The sequence below is a fragment of the Pseudochaenichthys georgianus genome, chromosome 14 (genome assembly GCF_902827115.2).
Source record: "Pseudochaenichthys georgianus chromosome 14, fPseGeo1.2, whole genome shotgun sequence".
Classification (NCBI taxonomy): Eukaryota; Metazoa; Chordata; class Actinopteri; order Perciformes; family Channichthyidae; genus Pseudochaenichthys; species Pseudochaenichthys georgianus.
Genome location: NC_047516.1, coordinates 387,626 through 410,045, shown reverse-complemented (window position 1 = coordinate 410,045; position 22,420 = coordinate 387,626). Strand labels below are relative to the sequence as shown.

The 22,420-nt window shown below is 42.8% G+C and overlaps 1 protein-coding gene across 2 annotated transcripts; it reads right to left on the bottom strand.

Moving 5' to 3' along the window:
- Positions 1-758: 758 nt before the first annotated feature.
- On the bottom strand, positions 759-22,341 carry LOC117458784 (Na(+)/citrate cotransporter-like). Of its 2 annotated transcripts, XM_034099449.1 has the most exons (9): positions 22,092-22,341; positions 21,612-21,726; positions 14,543-14,671; positions 14,275-14,411; positions 11,824-12,059; positions 9,294-9,431; positions 7,645-7,822; positions 1,680-1,802; positions 759-976 (listed from the first exon to the last, which is right to left on the bottom strand). In XM_034099449.1, the coding sequence occupies exons 2-9, from the start codon at positions 21,723-21,725 to the stop codon at positions 760-762; spliced, it is 1,272 nt and encodes a 423-aa protein (XP_033955340.1). In that variant the 5' UTR covers position 21,726; positions 22,092-22,341; the 3' UTR covers position 759. The 2 variants fall into 2 exon arrangements, with proteins under 2 accessions (XP_033955340.1, XP_033955341.1); XM_034099450.1 differs by lacking the exons at positions 21,612-21,726; positions 22,092-22,341 and adding an exon at positions 17,971-18,047.
- Between the last annotated feature and the right edge of the window lie 79 nt (positions 22,342-22,420).

Genomic DNA, 22,420 nt, shown 5'->3' with positions numbered 1-22,420 from the left:
ATATTTAAATGATACAATTAAAAATGTTGGGTATCCTTCTGTTGAACTGTCTGTTTAAAATTAATTGAAGCATCAGACAAAAAAAGCTTTTGAAAATAATATTATATTTTGATTTAGGTCAAAATATAATATTTGTAAACCTGAAGAGTCGGAGCCTCAGCAGCCATGAACCTCTCTGCAGAAGCTTATATATAGACATCTACGTTTTTTGTGCCCCACCACTTCTGTACATATAAAAACGACACTGCGAACACGTGAACACTAGTTTCTGTTCTGCTTGAAAGCCAGTCCCTGCCTCCTGCAAAGTGTTCAAACAAACGCTTCAACTCGTTCCATCTAGAATCTGTGTGTTTGAATATGGATCTGAAGTTGCGTGATGTTGAAGCAGCGACCCTGCTGTAGTTCGTAGCATAACGTTAGCATTTAGCTTCTGGCGACTAGATTTATGATTCGAAAATGATAAAAGTAGACGTGTGGAGATTATCCGACTGAACAAAACGTGATCCGTCTCTTAAACGTGTCTCAACCACAGACCTGATTTCCAGCTATCTTCCTGAACCCTATGGAGAAATCTCATTGCTTTTTGACGAAGGAACCGGAAGGAGTTGACTTGCGGGTCTTAGGACGCGTCACTGCGGTTCTCTAGAGGCGACCTTTAAACAACTCAAACATATCTGCAAACTGTTTTTGTTGCATCTCTCGCCCGGCCTTTCTAAATCTCAGGACAGGACATATACTGGTGTGTTACTTTGCTGGTACTCACTCGGCCTTGGCGTTGAAGACGTGCGTCGCCCAGCCGTCCATGAAGCGCGGGTCTCGTGTGAACCACAGCGCCACCATCAGGATGAGCAGCCCCAGAACGTTGAGCTCTCCGTAACTCACCGGGCCCAGACGCCGGTGCTCCTCCCGCATCACTTCGTACGCCGCTCGCTCCTTCTCCGTGTGCACCGTCCCGCAACCCCACGTCTTCCTCAGGCTGAACGGAAAACACGGAGAAGTTAACGTTCCAGTCGTGCTTGGGTCGAATATGACCTATTTTCGGATGTCAGAATTCGGGGTTCTTTCATCTAATCAGCACAAAAACAACATGGATGGTTCCATACGTTCTTTGAATGACAAATGGATGACCACTACTTCCATTGAAGCATCGTTGGTCTCTAATTGGTACATTTTGATTGTATTTCTGACTGAACTTTGGCATTTCCCAGTATGTGATTATCCGTCCACTCTTTTCCTCAAGCTAAAGTCAAAATAATCAACCTTTTTGTCTTTTTTTTTACTCAAATATAAGGTTTAATTTTGTGCAAATTGGCTCTATTGTCCCTAAATTGCAGAAAAAGAGAAACACTGGTATAAATAAGTTGGATTTAAGGTATTTAAAACGCAGTAGCACATTATTGCACATATTTTGTTCCAATTATATTTCTACGTTTTCAATCATATTCAATGTAAATACTTTAATGTTATTATAGTTTTCTTCAAATACTTTTCTATCACCACAACACTAAGTCAAATTCCTCGTGTGTGTCGACCGGCCTGGTGATAAACCTGTTTCTGAACTGGCTGATGTTTCATACTATATCTTTTATAAACAGTCAAACCAGACCTTGAAGGGAAGACAATACAGAGGTTGACGATCTGCAGATCAATGGGTGTATTATCGTATCCTGGCGACTCACTTGCAGCCGATGAAGAGGAACTGCAGCCAGAACCAGGCGAGCGTCAGCATCAGCAGCATCGTGGGGAACGCGAACAAGAACCAGGACGCAAAGTTGATCACGTCTCCGTTCTGAGGGAAGAGTCTACGAGGGAGAGACAGAAAGTAAAGATTGTAAGAGTTCAACATGTGAGAAGTAGGAAGTACAGGTATTTGAGTTCAACATGTGAGAAGTAGAAAGTACAGGTATTTGAGTTCAACATGTGAGAAGTAGGAAGTACAGGTATTTGTGTTCAACATGTAAGAAGTAGAAAGTACAGGTATTTGAGTTCAACATGTAAGAAGTAGAAAGTACAGGTATTTGAGTTCAACATGTAAGAAGTAGAAAGTACAGGTATTTGTGTTCAACATGTGAGAAGTAGAAAGTACAGGTATTTGAGTTCAACATGAGAGAAGTAGAAAGTACAGGTATTTGAGTTCAACATGAGAGAAGTAGAAAGTACAGGTATTTGTGTTCAACATGTAAGAAGTAGAAAGTACAGGTATTTGGGTTCAACATGTAAGAAGTAGAAAGTACAGGTATTTGAGTTCAACATGAGAGAAGTAGAAAGTACAGGTATTTGAGTTCAACATGAGAGAAGTAGAAAGTACAGGTATTTGGGTTCAACATGTGAGAAGTAGAAAGTACAGGTATTTGAGTTCTACATGTGAGAAGTAGAAAGTACAGGTATTTGTGTTCAACATGTGAGAAGTAGAAAGTACAGGTATTTGAGTTCAACATGAGAGAAGTAGAAAGTACAGGTATTTGTGTTCAACATGAGAGAAGTAGAAAGTACAGGTATTTGAGTTCTACATGTGAGAAGTAGAAAGTACAGGTATTTGAGTTCTACATGTGAGAAGTAGAAAGTACAGGTATTTGGGTTCAACATGTAAGAAGTAGAAAGTACAGGTATTTGAGTTCAACATGTAAGAAGTAGAAAGTACAGGTATTTGAGTTCAACATGTAAGAAGTAGAAAGTACAGGTATTTGAGTTCAACATGTAAGAAGTAGAAAGTACAGGTATTTGAGTTCAACATGTGAGAAGTAGAAAGTACAGGTATTTGTGTTCAACATGAGAGAAGTAGAAAGTACAGGTATTTGTGTTCAACATGAGAGAAGTAGAAAGTACAGGTATTTGAGTTCAACATGAGAGAAGTAGGAAGTACAGGTATTTGAGTTCAACATGAGAGAAGTAGAAAGTACAGGTATTTGTGTTCAACATGTAAGAAGTAGAAAGTACAGGTATTTGGGTTCAACATGTAAGAAGTAGAAAGTACAGGTATTTGAGTTCAACATGAGAGAAGTAGAAAGTACAGGTATTTGAGTTCAACATGAGAGAAGTAGAAAGTACAGGTATTTGGGTTCAACATGTGAGAAGTAGAAAGTACAGGTATTTGAGTTCTACATGTGAGAAGTAGAAAGTACAGGTATTTGTGTTCAACATGTGAGAAGTAGAAAGTACAGGTATTTGAGTTCAACATGAGAGAAGTAGAAAGTACAGGTATTTGTGTTCAACATGAGAGAAGTAGAAAGTACAGGTATTTGAGTTCTACATGTGAGAAGTAGAAAGTACAGGTATTTGAGTTCTACATGTGAGAAGTAGAAAGTACAGGTATTTGGGTTCAACATGTAAGAAGTAGAAAGTACAGGTATTTGAGTTCAACATGTAAGAAGTAGAAAGTACAGGTATTTGAGTTCAACATGTAAGAAGTAGAAAGTACAGGTATTTGAGTTCAACATGTGAGAAGTAGAAAGTACAGGTATTTGTGTTCAACATGAGAGAAGTAGAAAGTACAGGTATTTGTGTTCAACATGTAAGAAGTAGAAAGTACAGGTATTTGAGTTCAACATGTAAGAAGTAGAAAGTACAGGTATTTGGGGTTCAACATGAGAGAAGTAGAAAGTACAGGTATTTGGGTTCAACATGTAAGAAGTAGAAAGTACAGGTATTTGGATTCAACATGTAAGAAGTAGAAAGTACAGGTATTTGGGTTCAACATGTAAGAAGTAGAAAGTACAGGTATTTGTGTTCAACATGTAAGAAGTAGAAAGTACAGGTATTTGGGTTCAACATGTAAGAAGTAGAAAAGTACAGGTATTTGAGTTCAACATGTGAGAAGTAGAAAGTACAGGTATTTGAGTTCAACATATAAGAAGTAGAAAGTACAGGTATTTGGGTTCAACATGTGAGAAGTAGAAAGTACAGGTATTTGTGTTCAACATGTAAGAAGTAGAAAGTACAGGTATTTGAGTTCAACATGTGAGAAGTAGAAAGTACAGGTATTTGAGTTCAACATATAAGAAGTAGAAAGTACAGGTATTTGAGTTCAACATGTAAGAAGTAGAAAGTACAGGTATTTGAGTTCAACATGTAAGAAGTAGAAAGTACAGGTATTTGAGTTCAACATATAAGAAGTAGAAAGTACAGGTATTTGGGTTCAACATGTAAGAAGTAGAAAGTACAGGTATTTGAGTTCAACATGTGAGAAGTAGAAAGTACAGGTATTTGAGTTCAACATATAAGAAGTAGAAAGTACAGGTATTTGAGTTCAACATATAAGAAGTAGAAAGTACAGGTATTTGAGTTCAACATGTAAGAAGTAGAAAGTACAGGTATTTGAGTTCAACATGTAAGAAGTAGAAAGTACAGGTATTTGAGTTCAACATATAAGAAGTAGAAAGTACAGGTATTTGGGTTCAACATGTAAGAAGTAGAAAGTACAGGTATTTGAGTTCAACATATAAGAAGTAGAAAGTACAGGTATTTGTGTTCAACATGTAAGAAGTAGAAAGTTCAGGTATTTGAGTTCAACATGTAAGAAGTAGAAAGTACAGGTATTTGTGTTCAACATGTAAGAAGTAGAAAGTACAGGTATTTGAGTTCAACATGTAAGAAGTAGAAAGTACAGGTATTTGTGTTCAACATGTAAGAAGTAGAAAGTTCAGGTATTTGAGTTCAACATGTGAGAAGTAGAAAGTACAGGTATTTGTGTTCAACATGAGAGAAGTAGAAAGTACAGGTATTTGGGTTCAACATGTAAGAAGTAGAAAGTACAGGTATTTGGGTTCACATGTAAGAAGTAGAAAGTACAGGTATTTGGGTTCAACATGTAAGAAGTAGAAAGTACAGGTATTTGAGTTCAACGTGTGAGAAGTAGAAAGTACAGGTATTTGAGTTCAACATGTGAGAAGTAGAAAGTACAGGTATTTGTGTTCAACATGTAAGAAGTAGAAAGTACAGGTATTTGAGTTCAACGTGTGAGAAGTAGAAAGTACAGGTATTTGAGTTCAACATGTGAGAAGTAGAAAGTACAGGTATTTGTGTTCAACATGTAAGAAGTAGAAAGTACAGGTATTTGTGTTCAACATGTAAGAAGTAGAAAGTACAGGTATTTGAGTTCAACATGTAAGAAGTAGAAAGTACAGGTATTTGAGTTCAACATGTACGAAGTAGAAAGTACAGGTATTTGAGTTCAACATGTAAGAAGTATAAAGTACAGGTATTTGTGTTCAACATGTAAGAAGTAGAAAGTACAGGTATTTGTGTTCAACATGTGAGAAGTAGAAAGTACAGGTATTTGTGTTCAACATGTAAGAAGTAGAAAGTACAGGTATTTGTGTTCAACATGTAAGAAGTAGAAAGTACAGGTATTTGTGTTCAACATGTAAGAAGTAGAAAGTACAGGTATTTGAGTTCAACATGTAAGAAGTAGAAAGTACAGGTATTTGGGTTCAACATGTAAGAAGTAGAAAGTACAGGTATTTGGGTTCAACATGTGAGAAGTAGAAAGTACAGGTATTTGTGTTCAACATGTGAGAAGTAGAAAGTACAGGTATTGTGTTCAACATGTAAGAAGTAGAAAGTACAGGTATTTGAGTTCAACATGAGAGAAGTAGAAAGTACAGGTATTTGAGTTCAACATGTACGAAGTAGAAAGTACAGGTTTTTGTGTTCAACATGTAAGAAGTAGAAAGTACAGGTATTTGAGTTCAACGTGTAAGAAGTAGAAAGTACAGGTATTTGAGTTCAACATGTAAGAAGTAGAAAGTACAGGTATTTGAGTTCAACATGTACGAAGTAGAAAGTACAGGTATTTGGGTTCAACATGTAAGAAGTAGAAAGTACAGGTATTTGAGTTCAACGTGTAAGAAGTAGAAAGTACAGGTATTTGTGTTCAACATGTAAGAAGTAGAAAGTACAGGTATTTGTGTTCAACATGTAAGAAGTAGAAAGTACAGGTATTTGTGTTCAACATGTGAGAAGTAGAAAGTACAGGTATTTGTGTTCAACATGTGAGAAGTAGAAAGTACAGGTATTTGTGTTCAACATGTAAGAAGTAGAAAGTACAGGTATTTGTGTTCAACATGTAAGAAGTAGAAAGTACAGGTATTTGTGTTCAACATGTAAGAAGTAGAAAGTACAGGTATTTGAGTTCAACATGTAAGAAGTAGAAAGTACAGGTATTTGGGTTCAACATGTAAGAAGTAGAAAGTACAGGTATTTGTGTTCAACATGTGAGAAGTAGAAAGTACAGGTATTTGTGTTCAACATGTAAGAAGTAGAAAGTACAGGTATTTGAGTTCAACATGAGAGAAGTAGAAAGTACAGGTATTTGGGTTCAACATGTAAGAAGTAGAAAGTACAGGTATTTGTGTTCAACATGTGAGAAGTAGAAAGTACAGGTATTTGAGTTCAACATGTGAGAAGTAGAAAGTACAGGTATTTGAGTTCAACGTGTGAGAAGTAGAAAGTACAGGTATTTGTGTTCACATGTAAGAAGTAGAAAGTACAGGTATTTGAGTTCAACATGTAAGAAGTAGAAAGTACAGGTATTTGAGTTCAACATGTAAGAAGTAGAAAGTACAGGTATTTGAGTTCAACATGTGAGAAGTAGAAAGTACAGGTATTTGAGTTCAACATGTGAGAAGTAGAAAGTACAGGTATTTGTGTTCAACATGTAAGAAGTAGAAAGTACAGGTATTTGGGTTCAACATGTAAGAAGTAGAAAGTACAGGTATTTGAGTTCAACATGTAAGAAGTAGAAAGTACAGGTATTTGAGTTCAACATGAGAGAAGTAGAAAGTACAGGTATTTGAGTTCAACATGTAAGAAGTAGAAAGTACAGGTATTTGAGTTCAACATGTAAGAAGTAGAAAGTACAAGTATTTGAGTTCAACGTGTGAGAAGTAGAAAGTACAGGTATTTGTGTTCAACGTGTGAGAAGTAGAAAGTACAGGTATTTGTGTTCAACATGTAAGAAGTAGAAAGTACAGGTATTTGAGTTCAACATGTAAGAAGTAGAAAGTACAGGTATTTGAGTTCAACATGTGAGAAGTAGAAAGTACAGGTATTTGAGTTCAACATGTGAGAAGTAGAAAGTACAGGTATTTGGGTTCAACATGTAAGAAGTAGAAAGTACAGGTATTTGAGTTCAACATGTAAGAAGTAGAAAGTACAGGTATTTGGGTTCAACATGAGAGAAGTAGAAAGTACAGGTATTTGAGTTCAACATGAGAGAAGTAGAAGTACAGGTATTTGAGTTCAACATGAGAGAAGTAGAAAGTACAGGTATTTGAGTTCAACATGAGAGAAGTAGAAAGTACAGGTATTTGTGTTCAACATGTGAGAAGTAGAAAGTACAGGTATTTGAGTTCAACATGTGAGAAGTAGAAAGTACAGGTATTTGGGTTCAACATGAGAGAAGTAGAAAGTACAGGTATTTGAGTTCAACATGTACGAAGTAGAAAGTACAGGTATTTGGGTTCAACATGTACGAAGTAGAAAGTACAGGTATTTGGGTTCAACATGTAATATGTAAAAGTAAAAAGTGGTCAGAAAGTAGTGGAGTAAAGTACTGATACCAGAGAAAGGTACTACTAGAGTAATGAAGTATTTGTAATCCACTACTTGCCACCCCCAATCTAAAGGTGGGTTATGGTCACGTACTGGCTCATCTGGCCCATCAGCACCAGGTTGGGTCCGGTGCCGGTCAGCGTGGCGATGCCTCCGATGCTCGCAGCGTAGCAAACACTCAGCAGGAGTCCTTTACTCATCCTCCTCTTCTCCTCGTCTTCATCGCTCAGCTCCTCCAGCTCCATCTGACAGCAGACGCTCTCCAGCAGCACTGCACTCATTATCATCATGTTTTACTACACGTTGAACACTAGTATGGGTCATTTACCAACGGCGCATCAGTTTCAAGAGTGCTTTTATCTTCCTAGATAATGTTAGAAAGCTGTAAAATAACAGTATTCTCCCTGTATAACTTTAGTTTCTGTATTTATTTTAGTGTTTGATCATACAAATCTAATAAAAGAAAATGTAAAAAACTGTTTTTCTCATCAGAACTTTATTTAAGGTATTTTAATGTAACATTTTAAGACAATGGATTTTGAAAAGAGAGGAAAGTTTCCTCTAAAAGTATTTTTACTTTAATGTTATGGTTTTTGTTTGGCAGCCTGCTGCCAGTCATTTGACCATTTTTTATTAAAGGTTATTGACTGTAAAAAGAGCAGATACATCTGTAAAATTCTGTAAAACCTTTAAGGACAATTCCCGTAAATTAATGTTATAAGTTCTGCAGAACAATTTTATAGAAAACAATAGCAATTTTCTATAGGATTCTATAAATTATTTGGTGGAATCTATAGTAAAATTCATAGGGGAATTATATAGAATATTTGCCAATATCCTGCAGTATATTCTACAGAAATTCTATAGAAACATCAATAGATTTTTCTATAGATTATTTTGCAGAATCTATAGTACAATCCATAGGTAAATTCTATAGAATATCTGCAAACATTCTATAGTATTCTTCAAAGAAGTTCTATAGAAATGTCCACAGATTCTATAGAATATAGGTCACAAATTCTATAGTATTCTACAGAATGGTAATCTACAGAACAGTTCTATAGAAAGCATCCATGGGATTTTCTATAGGAGTCTATAGATTATTTTCTACAAAAAAACGATCTACACAGTATATATTTTCTATACTATAGTATTCTATAGATTATTTCCCAGAATCTATAGTAAAACACGTAGGCAATTTCTATAGTATGTCCGCAAAAATCCTGTAGTATTCTACAGAGATTTTCTATAGAATTCGTCCATAGATTTTTCTATAGTATTCTATAGATTTTTTTGCTAAGGGCTGTAGGTGAGTTTCAGATCATTTATTAAAGAACAACTCGTAGAGACGATCTCTTCACTAACAGACGGTGTTGTCGCTGTGATCTCATAAAAATAACTTTATCACTGCTATCTACTGCTATCTTTGGTCTTATTTCCTAAAGTATGGCGGCTGGTCTTGCAAACCAAGCTAGCCAGCGAGTGTGAACGTTAGCAGGAAATTCAAAATCAACTTCTCTCTTTTAGCTGCAACCTATTGTCCAAACACGGCCCCTCCTAAAACCAAAAAAGGAAGTTTCTAAGATGGTACGTCTAAAGCAGTATCCAGCCAATGGGTGTGAGGCCACTCATTCAACTCCTATCTGACTAGCAATGGTTTCTTGGAAGCAAGACGAAGATTTGTTTTCCGTTCCGTCACATGTCGGTTCAGATATTATTTGGTTGGCATCCTGTGGACTCACCAGGCCCGGTGCTGGCGCCCTGTGACGGAGGTGTGTCCGTCTCCACCTCCGATGAAGCCTTCTCCTCAGAGGACCGGGTGTCTTGTACGTCGCTGGGTGTCTCTGCGTCTCCTTGTGTTAACGTGGCTCCATTCAGACCTGAGAGGAGTCATTCAGAAGTTCAAAGTCAGACTTCAGTATCTTCGGAATCCATCGTGTTTCAAGTCAGAATCAGAATGCCTTTACTCGTCCCACAGAGGGGGCTTTTGCATTTATAGCAAGAAAAAAGCCAAAAACGCTTAATATGAACTAAGAAGCATGCATGCAAAAATATTAAAGATAAACATGTTTAAAAAAATGACACAATTTACAAATACACATCTTGTAAGAGGTATTACAGTACAGTTATTAATGGCATGTATTGCAGATAATTGGTATTTCACAACCAGGGGTGTGACAGCATGGTCTGTGTCAGGGGGGTCAAACTCAATTTCATCGCGGGCCACATCAGCATTATGGTTGCACTCAAAGGGCCGGTTGTAACTTTAATACTATATAGAAATACATATATAAATATATCATATATATAAAACAATGTATTATATTACATCATTGCCTCTGCATTGGATTATCATCGGATAGGGTAATAACTTCATAATTAACTACGTCTGAAAGCAGAAGTCAAGGGCAAATAATTGCAAGTCTCTTCAGTGCGTATGTCCCAAAATGATTTAAAAAGAAAAGCCAAATTCTGGAGAAAAAAGAAATAGAAGTGACATTTTGAAATAAAAATCTAATTCTGAGAAAAAGGAATTCTATGAAAAAATGCATATTTTGAAGAAAAAAGGCAAATTCTGAGAAAAAAGTCATATTTGAGATGCATTGTGGGACATGTAGTTTATGGGCAACATGCTTCTGTAGCATGTAACCGTATAATAAACATATTATATTCTTTTCAAGCTCTTGTGGGGCCACATAAAATGAAGTCGCGGGCCGAATGTGGCCCCCGGGCCTTGAGTTTGACACCCCTGTCGCTATATGTGCGGGGGTCTCCCAGGGACCTTGATTGGTTATCACTCAATGCTATGAAGGTTAGCAACATCAGAATCATTGGAATTAACACTAAATACGTTTCTGAAGCAAACAGACAACAACACTCCAGTTACAATATGATAAATATATTTCCCTAAGTTGCACCAGCGGGGAACCAAAGCAGCACCAAGTGGAGACGGGTTCTTATCCACGCTTCCCACAAGATGAACCTCCTGACTTGACCTCTGGTGCTTCCTTAAAGTTAATGCTCTGGTGTAGAGATGTCCCGATCCGATCACGTGGTCGGGGATCGGAGCCGATCACGTGATTTTCAAAAAATCGGGGATCGGGAGAAAAAAATCGGGGATCGGGATTTTTTTGATAATTTTTTTTTTTATTATTTAATGTTTCAAAACAAAAATGACCATGTTCACGTCTTAAAGTCATCCTGAGGACTTAGCTTTGGTTTAAAATTACACAACATCATGCATGTGTTGCTTTCTTTGGGCTTGTTTAGACCTGGTTGCTTATTCCTCTCAAAGCAACAGAGTGGGCGCAGCGTCTAATAGTAGCAGCAAGCTAACGAGAGGCTACGTTCAGCTGGTGACTCGGGACAGAGAAAATGTCAGGAGTTTGGAAGTATTATGAAACTGAAAGCGAAGGCAGTGTAACAGCCAGTGCAATGTTTGCAAGGTGGTGGAAAGAACAGAGCTACGTTCAACACGACCAATCTAATACGCTACCTGAGAAACAAACACCAACAACAACACGACGAGTACACAGCGGCCACTCGGGTAACGGCACTGAAGCAACCGACACTTTCAGAGACTTTCAAAAGGAAAGAGAAACGGCCCCAGAACAGAGAACAGCCAAGATAGCTGAATTCATCGCGTTGGATGACCAGCCGTTATCTGTTACCTTTTCTTTCTCTTATTGCATTACATAAAGATCGGATCGGGAAAAATCGGTATCGGCAGATTGTCAAAATCAAATGATCGGAATCGGATCGGGAGCAAAAAAAGGTGATCGGGACATCCCTAGTCTGGTGTTTAAGTGAAATGTCTTGAATTGAAAACATTGGATATTTTGCTATACGTTTACAAAGTCATTTGGATCTGAGCACGATCGACAGAAACCTGGGTCAACGTCCTGTTTCTGTTTGACCCGTCAGACCGCCCTGAACGTATGGAGACGCAGTATTGAGGTTTCGTTTGGCTACACGATCGCAGGTCTGTCATCGTTAGTCTTGCTCTACGGGCTGGTTTCTCTACATCAGTATTCACAGCATCACAATACATAGATAAACATGATCAGGTTTTTCAACTTGATTATGTATCCCGTGTTGTGATGCTGTGAACTACTCATCGTGGGAATGACCCACATCCAGGGCGTGTCTGTGAGCCTCCTCGCTGCACCCTCCTGCCGGTGGAGAAGCTGCTCAAAACCAACTGGCCCTCGTAGGATTAATAAAGTTGTGGATTGTCTGCCGTGTTTGGGTGCAGCCGGTCGTCAGTCGTACCGCTCTCCAGGCTGTGGCTGGCAGCAGCTAGCAGGGTGTGGCTCGGTCTCTCCCGGTGGTCCTGGTTCTGCTCCACGCTCCCCTTCCTCCGGGCCTCGCTGGACGGCTCAGGCTCCAGGTTCCCGTGCAGCTGCTGCAGGACGGCCTGCACGATGGGCACCATCATGGCGGTGGTGGCCGTGTTGCTGATCCACATGGAGAGGAAGGCGGTCACCCCCATGAAGCCCAGCATCAACCTGCCAGAGGAAGGGAGGAGGCGTTAAAACGAGACGAAGCTCCAACAACAAGACCAGAGAACCAGTGAAACTCTTAAGTAGGGTTGGGTATCGTTTGAATTTCCACGATTCCGATTCCGATTCTACTTTTCGATTCCGGTTCTTAACGGTTCTCGATTCCGATTCTTTGAGGGGCAGGGTAAACAAATGATACATGCTTCTTCCACCAAAAAAATTACATTTATTCGAGAAACTTTTACACAGGTTAGTTTAAAGTAATATTCACATTAATCAGTCTGTTTATATTCACTGCTATGTAACTGTAACCTGAGAACCACTGAAGCTACAACAGTTCAACTTTTAAAAACAGTTCTTGTTGAGAAAAACAAGCATATCTGCCTCTCAGGCATACCGGGAAGAAATGTTTGAACATTTTGAAGTAAAATGCTTCAATCTGGTGCACACGCAGAATTACTAGAGACTAGATCTAGGGGGTACAACTCTAAACACCCATATGAAAAAGATCGGTTTACATTTTAATAATTAAATAACAAATAGCCTACATGTAACGCATTTTATTTGTGTTGTTCATTCATATCTTATTTTACTATTTTATTTATGCATATGTTTTTATCTCTCCAGTTTAAAACGATGTGTCTGGTTTACTGTCCTATAGTTTACATTGGAATGATTTCAAACCTGTTTTATCCCAATCATTATAAAAGAGTGCCTTGGAAATATGTGTTTACATAAATTGTGATCAAAACGTTTGAGACCCACTGAGATAACTTAGACTAAAGTGAACTATCTAAACACTGAGAGTCCTTTACCTCACTGAGCTGTAGTTATCAGCCTCTCAGTATGACTGGAGAGGACTCTCCCTCCACATCATTGTAGAAACATCTTCTTCTTATATCCGTCAGAGCAGCTAGCACCAGATGCTAATAACAACAGCGCCCTCCCTTTCTCCCTAGCTCCCTCGCACGTTGGCTGTGAGCTGCGGGTGCCAGATAAGCCAACATCCCCCATTTTAATCACTTGCAGCGCCCATCGTACAGGGCAAATGAAACGTGTAGCCGGGGTGAAAAGGGTGTTACATTTACTTAATTATGAATGTTGTTACATCAAGGCTGAAAATTAGGATGAGCACCAACGGTCAAAACATTTTCTCCCAGAGCTGGCAGCGCAGCGCCTCCACAGATCTGGCGCCCTAGGCGAACATCTATAACGCCAGTGCAACGGGCCGGCCCTGGTCTCAGGTTACACTGTAGGAAATGTCCCGCCCCGCTGCAGTCATGCAGTAGGCTACGGAGAGCGGCGAGAAACATTTCCTCAGGAATCGAAAAGCGGAACCGAAATTCACATTTCTAAATGATGCCGTTGGAATCGAAATGTTGGAACCGGTTCCGAACCGGAACCGGTTCTCGGTACCCAACCCTACTCTTAAGGGGCATTTTGTAACCAGTATGACCAGTATGACCAGTATGACCACTGGTTGACATGCTAACGTTAGCATTCATTTCCAACTGTTGAGGGAAAACAACTATTACACCTGATGCGAAATCTGAGCGTCAGAATGTGAAACAGTTTGGGCGGAAACAACCGGATACAGACGGAGCAACCGGGTCCGGATTTCATAAGAACAAAAATAATTGTTGTTGTTTTTTAGAATGGTCCTAGCTATCAATGGTGCCAATCTAATTAATGGTTTACCGCCTGTAGACAGTTTGTTAGACACAACAACAACAACAACAACAAAAACAACAACAACAACAACAACAACGGCATAAGACATGGTTCCCAACTGTTCCTTAAAATCCTTGAAAATGTGTAAATATAAAGGGGGACAAGGAACACAAGACTAAATACACAGGGTAATCACAAGACACCGCTGGAGAGGGGAGGTGAAACACGGGGGGGGGGGGGGGGGGGGGCAACAGGTGAATACAATCAGACAGGAGGGAGAACACAGAGACAGGCCCAATGCCAAACCACACCCTACCCACTCCCCCTCAACACTCGTTGGTTTGGAACAGCACTTAATGAGGCGGACCCTCCGCGAGAACGCACAAACAGAGGGGTAGTGTGTCGGGGGAGGTTTGGAATTGGGCCGATAAGACAATCAGACAGGAGGGAGAACACAGAGGCAGGAGACAGGGGGGGAACTTCTTCCAAAGTAAAACCGGAAACGGACTATTCAAAATAAAACAGAAAATAAACAGTCCGTGTGACTCACAGAGCGGGCCGGACCCCCACCAGCAGCAGGACCCTCAGAGCGATGCGCTTGTGGAGGTTCCAGTGCTCCACGGCCACGGCCACCATCAGCCCCCCCACAAACAGCATGTTGGTGTCCTTCAGGTACTGCATGCACACCTAGGCAGAGACACACAGGTGGACCACATGAGAGCCTGCTTATATTACAGGTCTCAGATCAGATATATAAAAGATCAGCTCCGTTGTTCTCCCGTTTTGTGTGTGTGTGTGTGTGTGTGTGTGTGCCTCACGTATTTGGACTCCATGATGCCCAGCACGGGGAACAGGATGGTCGGGAGCAGTGCCGTCACCGCCAGCGGCAAAACCTCCGTACACCAGAACACTGCCATGAGGAGGATCACATAGGCACATGCTGCCTCCTGCACACACACGCACACGCACACACACACACACGCGCACACACACACACACACACGCACACGCACACACACACGCGCACACACACACACACACACACACGCACACACACACACGCACACACACACGCGCACACACACGCGCACACACACACACACACACACACGCACACACACACACGCACACACACACGCGCACACACACACACACACACACACACACACGCACGCACGCACGCACGCACACACACACGCACGCACACACACACACACACACACACACACACACACACACACACACACGCACGCACACACACACACACACACACACACACACACACACACACACACACACACACACACACACACAGTTAGTCATACGTTTTAGGTGATTTTATAATATGCTCCTGACTGGTTTCAATCATGTTCAAAGCTGACCTGGCCAAGAAGGCAGCAGCGTTACACAGAACACAGACATATAAAATACAGAGAACACAACTAAGAAAACAAAAGACCAAAAGCAGTCTCTACATTGAGCGCATCAGGACAGAAGAAAGGTGCTACTTATTACTGCAAGAGCAGCTGGAGGTGAGGACCTCAGACAACTTCAATCTAAAACATCCTATAGGGACGAGTGCCCTCAGTTTGAGGCTCGTTCCAAGACCAAGGACCATAATGAAAAAGACTCCTTTTCCCGCCTCAGTCCGCACGGCAGGCACCTGGACCCGTATCCAGGCACCTGGACCCGTATCCAGGCACCTGGACCCGTATCCAGGCACCTGGACCCGTATCCAGGCTCCTGGACCCGTATCCAGGCTCCTGGACCCGTATCCAGGCACTGGGTCTGAGGCTGTGTCACAAACTGGAGCTAATCTGGCAGATATGTGCAGAGGAAGCTTTCCTAAAATGGCTTTATACATTAATAAAAACCAAGGCTGCATCCTGCGCAGACTAAGTGAGGACCATCCAGTTGGGCTGTGCAGTGTGCCATGATGAGTCCTATCGGGTGCATCTGATATACAGCGCAGTGCAGCAGGTAGAGTGGGTCAGGTGTGGCCCAAACAGTGGGACAGGCACATCTATAGATGTTTCACCGTAGTCCAGCTGGGACAGGAATGAGCCAGAGACCAACCTTTTACGGGATGAAGTTGAAAAACAACATTTAAGTCTGTAAAGGAAGCCAAGAGTGAATTTCAATTTCTTAGTTAGAACTTCAACGTGGTGTTTGAAGTTCAGATTACTGTCCAATCAAAAGCTCAGATATTTGTAGGTATCGACAAACTCAACAGAGACGCCATCAAGGGTGTCAATGGAGAGGCAAGAGGACGCTGACTTGGGAGCAAAAAGCATGGCTTTGGTTTCCTTACTGTTCAAAAGCAGTTTGGAATCAAGAAGTGCTGCAGCGTGATAAAGTCAGATTCTAGATTGGAAACGGCCATATCCAGAGAAGGAGCTCATGCGTATACAAGAGTGTCATCAGCACATATGATAGGTAGAAAATTGCATCTGATTACAAATATTGTTTACATATAATAAAAAGAGCAAAGGCCCCAACATAGAGCCCTGTGGAACTCCCTTCTTCAAGGTGACAGGGTCAGAGACAGTACTACCCAGCCTGACGCATTGAGTACGGCCGGTTAGAAAACTCTGAAACCAGCAAATGGCCTTATGACAGAAACGAGACACCAACATAACATTAGACAGAATGTGGTGATCTGCAGAGTCACATGCTTTGGCCAGGTCAATAAACAATGCAACACAAACGGATTGTTTTTCCAAAGCAGCCTTAATATCGTCTAAGACTTTCAGACTGGCAGTCACAGCACTGTGCTTTGATCTGAATGCAGGTTGCATAGGACTAAGGATGTTGTGTGAATTTAAAAAGAGCTTTAGCTGAGTAGAAACTAGGGACTCAAGAATCTTTGATAACGCAGAAAGATTTGAGATACGACGATAGTTATTTAACTCTGTGGGATCACCAGCTTTCAAGAGGGGCGATACCAGAGCTTCTTCCACACAGCTGGCAGTGTGTGAGTGGACAGGGAGAGGTTAAACATATCAGTTACTGGTTGTGCTATAATCTGAGCTGCAGTTTTTAAAAAGAACGGGTCGAGTCAGACTTTTTAGGATCAATTGAGTGCAAACCCTGTAAGACTTCAGAGACCGAGAAAGAAGCTAAATCAGAAACAGGGGAGTTCGTCTCTCGACTCGGGCTGTGAGTACGAGCATTAGAGAGTCATGGCTTTGCTCATCAAACACGTGACCAGCCTGTTTGAAGTGAGCACTGAAAGCATGAGCCATACCATCTGAATCTGAGATAAAAGAATCACTGACCTTCAATCAAACGGTCTCTGTTGATGGAAACTTACCTAAATGTTTTTATCTCTGATGTTTGTGGAGTCTATTTCTATATAACATTACAAGATTCTTATTATTACACTATTTGCTTATTGTGCTCATTGTATGTGACTTAGGAATACATGGACCCAATCACCCCCCCCCCCCCCCCCTCAAGTTGTGATGGGGAGGACAGGAACGAAGGGAAAAGTCACATGAGAAAGTGTTTAGCTTGCAATATCGAAAGTAGCAAGGTGGAGTGCAGAGACTGAGAGGACACCAAGAGGGGGTCAGAACAGCACATCGCACCGGCCTTCGCTCTGTGTGGGAGGCGCGCCCCCGCCGAGCGAGGAAGCAGCATTATGGTTTCCCGCTATATCTGAAGACACGTGATGAGTGTGAGGGCGCCAGAGCAGGGAGGGACTTCCACAGGCCGGCCGGATGCTGATTGGAGGATCGTGTTGCCAAGAGACTCTGAGTCTGCGCACCAAAGAGAACCAAGTCTAACCCGCGGTATCTCTTCAGCTCGTCTTGACCAATCATAAATGTACGGGTAATAAAATGTCTTGTAGCACGATGTTCGAGGCTCTTGACGGATTCGGAGGTTACAGATTACAGCTTTGCTGCCTGTGATTCCCAAAGACGTGACGAGTCCTTGGCCAAGTCAAATATATCTTTTGCTCTCTTTACAATAAGTTAAACTTAGAAGTCGTCTGTCTTTTCTGGAACTCTGAAGCCAGCATGTCACTGCAGATCTGCTGGAAGCTAGCTAGCTAACGTAGCTAACCCAGTCAGATACACTGACTCTGCCAGAGAGACAGTTGACTTCATTGTGTTGTCAAGTTGCTGAAGATGTTTCTTCATGCGGAACATTTGTGTTTTAACATCTGACTCCTTTCTGAAGCTGCAGCACGTTTCTCCCGATGGAAGAGTCGGGTTCGCTTTTCCGCCAGTCGGCCACGTACCTCCTCAATGATGCTTTGTTTTCCTTTGTCGGGTAAAGAATGTCCAGAGAGCTAGGATCCGCAGCCTCGTGTGAAACTGTGAAAACAGAAAGTGTTGTTGCAGGAATGCGAGGAGGCGTGTCTTCAGCCTCCTGCTGTGCAGCCGCTCCGCTCACCTGCACGTGTCTGTAGGTCAGAGCGGCAGGAAGCCAGAGCGCCTGAAGACTGCCGGTGATCAGCAGTGAACTGATGTTTGCATTAGAAACATTCGTTCAACCACTTTTCTAACGCCGGCGTGTGAAGTCGCAAAATCATCTTCTTTGTGAAAAAATGACCCGTATTTTTATTTACATTTTCTGGACTTTTTGAAATATTTCCTAACAAATGTACTTGAATGTCCTTTCCACACACACACACACACACACACACACACACACACACACACACACACACACACACACACACACACACACACACACACACACACACACACACACACACACACACACACACACACACACACACACACACACACACACACACACACACACACACACACACACACACACACACACACACACACACACACACACACACAAACTTACTATCACTATGAAACAGAAAACTCATTGCATATTTTAATATATGTTTCTGTCGCCGTTTCTTTCTACTTTCTATTTGCATTCTTCACTTTTGCTGCAGTTGCTATAATGTCCTCTTATGATGTGTGCATAGTAGCGCCCTCAGTGCTGTGGAAGCCGTCTCGGCGTGAACTCTTCTCTGACTGACGGTGAACTTTCACTCCGCCGTGAATCAGTGACAGAGAGAGTTAATGTCCCACGGCAGAGTCTGCACATAAACAACCTCTAAAGTACATTTACTGCAGAACTGCTTTTCAGTACGACTCTGGGAGTAATTCCACTTCATAATGATATTATTTATAATCAACGTTTTTACTTTATATAAAAAAAGTCACAGACTTTTCCAAAAAAAGGAGGGAAATCCGTAATTTTCCATATTTCTGGAATGTTTTACTTAAAGAGCACCTGTCGTGCTGTTTGTAGGCCACAGCAGAGCTCTCAGATATATACAAATATATAAAAAACATGTCTATGAAGTGTTTTGCTCAAAACACCAAACCATTCTAGCCGTGCCTCATGTCCCTCTGTTTCACTTCCTGTTTCTAAAGTGCTGATTGGGGGATAAAGCTTTAATAAATAAAAAGGAGGGGTCTGAGCTCGCGTGCGTATGCCAGACGGGTGGCAGTGAAAGCGGAGGGTCTCGGCGGACCAGACCCAGGCGGCAGAAGCTGGCTTTGGGGACGTGGAGCGTCACCTCTCTGGGGGGAAGGAGCCGGAGCTTGTGCGGGAGGTGGAGCGGTACCAGCTGGATCTGGTTGGGCTCACCTCTACGCACAGCGTCGGCTCTGGAACCTTACTTCTGGATAGGGGTTGGACTCTATTCTTCTCCGGAGTTGCTCAAGGTGTGAGGCGCCGGGCGGGTGTGGGGATACTCACAAGCCCCCGGTTAGGTGCTTCGTTGTTGGAGTTTACCCCAGTGGACGAGAGGGTCGCCTCCCTACGCCTGCGGGTTATGGGGGGGAAAACTCTGACTGTTGTGTGTGCTTATGCACCCAACAGCAGTTCAGAGTATTCGGCCTTCTTGGAGACCCTGGAAAGAGTCCTGTATGGGGCTCCTGAAGGGGACTCCTTAGTCCTGCTGGGAGACTTCAACGCACATGTGGGCGATGATGGAGACACTTGGAGGGGCGTGATTGGGAGGAACGGCCCCCCTGATCTGAACCGGAGTGGTGGTTTGTTACTGGACTTCTGTGCTAGTCATGGTTTGGCCATAACAAACACCATGTTCGAACATAAGGATGTCCGGGTCCTCGGCAGGAAGTCGGACCCATGAGGGTGGGCCTCCGCCAGGGCTGCGCTTTGTCACCAGTCCTGTTTGTAATATACATGGATCGGATTTCGAGGCGTAGTCGTGGGGGAGGGGGTCTGCAGTTCGGTGGACTAAGGATTGCACCACTGCTTTTTGCAGATGATGTGGTTCTGATGGCTTCATCGGTCTGCGACCTTCAGCACTCACTGGATCGGTTCTCAACCGAGTGTGAAGCGGCTGGGATGAGGATCAGCACCTCCAAATCTGAGGCCATGGTTCTCAGCAGGAAACCGATGGACTGTCCACTCCAAGTAGGGAATGAGTCCTTACCCCAAGTGAAGGAGTTCAAGTATCTCGGGGTCTTGTTCTCGAGTGAGGGATCAATGGAGCGTGAGATGGGCCGGAGAACCGGAGCAGCGGGAGCGGTACTGCAGTCGCTTTACCGCACCGTTGTGACGAAAAGGGAGCTGAGCCAGAAGGCAAAGCTCTCTGTCTACCGGGCCATGTTCGTTCCTACCCTCTCCTACGGTCATGAAGGATGGGTCATGACCCAAAGAACCAGATCCAAGGATACAAGCGGCCGAGATGGGTTTCCTCCGCAGGGTGGCTGGTGCCTCCCTTAGGGATAAGGTGAGAAGTCCGGTCATCAGGGAGGGACTCGGAGTTGAGCCGCTCCTCCTTCGCGTCGAAAGAAGCCAGTTGAGGTGGTTTCGGCACCTAGTTAGGATGCCACCTGGGCGCCTCCCTAGGGAGGTGTTCCAGGCACGTCCAGCTGGGAGGAGACCAAGGGGTAGACCTAGGACCAGGTGGAGGGATTATATCTCTTCGCTGGCCTGGGAGCGCCTTGGGACCCCCCAGTCAGAGCTGGTTGATGTCGCCAGGGAAAAGAAAGTTTGGGGCTCTCTGCTGGAACTGATACCCCCGCGACCCGACCACGGATAAGCGGGAGAAGATGGATGGAGGGTCTGAGCTCATGCGGGACCCGGCAGCTACCGTCTAAACTAAATGCTGCCGTGATGAAACGCCATATCATGGATCATCAAGGATCTGAAACAGCATGGAGCTCAAAGGCTTTCTCTCTTGCCGGTTAGACCACAAGGTGAGTTCCTTTCTACTTCCTGCTTCTTCACACACATGCTCTCCAGTACAGGTTAGCTCTGAGTGTTAGCATGCTAATGTAAACACCGACCATATTACGTCCAAAACAGTCGGGCGTTGTTTCTGATAGTAACGTTTCTGATTGGCCCGTGGGTCCACATTTCAGATGTTACGTCATATCGGACGCACATCTGGATCAGCTCCGTAGCTCCCCGTTTTTAGAGATTTGGGTACGGAGGAAAAGAGAGAGGGTTTTGTTTTCCGACGCTGCGTGAGTTCCCCGACACACCGGGGACACATTGATGTATACAAGACATCAAAAAGTGACTTTGATAGGTCCTCCTTTAATGTGAAGTATACATTTTTGAACTATAATAATAATATGATATATGTTGTTCTGCACAATGACAATGCTTTTTACAATTTACAGGGTTAGCCTGAAACCTTCTTCAATAACTATAACTTTTTTTTTTATGTAACATTTTTCAGGGCTCCATATTTCATGTTTTCCAATTGTTTGTTTACATTTGTTTACTTTTAAATTTAACTTTTTAAATCCTACTTTAGAGGAATTCCCAACCACATTTTTAGATAATGTAAAATAAGGTTTTCTGCACCATGACTTCTTACTGTACTTTATACGTTTGACACGTCAGCAATATGCAGTTCCTCACCGTGGTGCTCAGGGCCAGCGGCAGCAGCAGGAAGGGGCTGCACACGAGGACCAGGACCCCCCTCCACCTCCACACCTGCCGCAGCATTCTCACACGCAGAGGAAGAACCGACATGCTGAGGAAGAGGAGGAGGAAGAAGAGGAGGAAGAAGAAGAAGAGTTTAAATGTCTGTGAATCAGCTCCAGAGCGTCTCTTCGCTCCTCCGTGTCTCCGTCTGTCTCTCAATGTGATGCCCTGCACGGCCGACACTACACATTAACTCTCTCTCTCTCTCTCTCTCTCACACACTCACACACACACACACACACACACACACACACACACACACACACACACACACACACACACACACACACACACACACACACACACACACACACACACACACACACACACACACACACACACACACACACACACACACACACACACACACACACACACACACACACACACACACACACACACACACACACACACCTTATCTGAGCGCTCACACACAGAGTAAACACAGGAGAGGAAGTCAGATCTCCTGTCAGGTCACTTGTTCCAGCCCAGGGTCAACAGTCCGTGTGCTGGGATAAGAATTTAAACCGTTTTTAAGGATGCTTCTTTCTGACCGTGTGCACCTATCTGTGTGTGCGCTTGCTTGCACCCCCGGTGGTCACGTCGCACCACCACGTGTCTCTCAGTTGTCTCCGTGTGCCGTCACTCTAAATCTCGAGTTCCCGTGTCCTGCAGTTTCCTCTCCGCGCTGCTCTCTGTTTGTTCTGTCGTCCCGCTGCGATGTTTAAACAGAACGAGCCTCA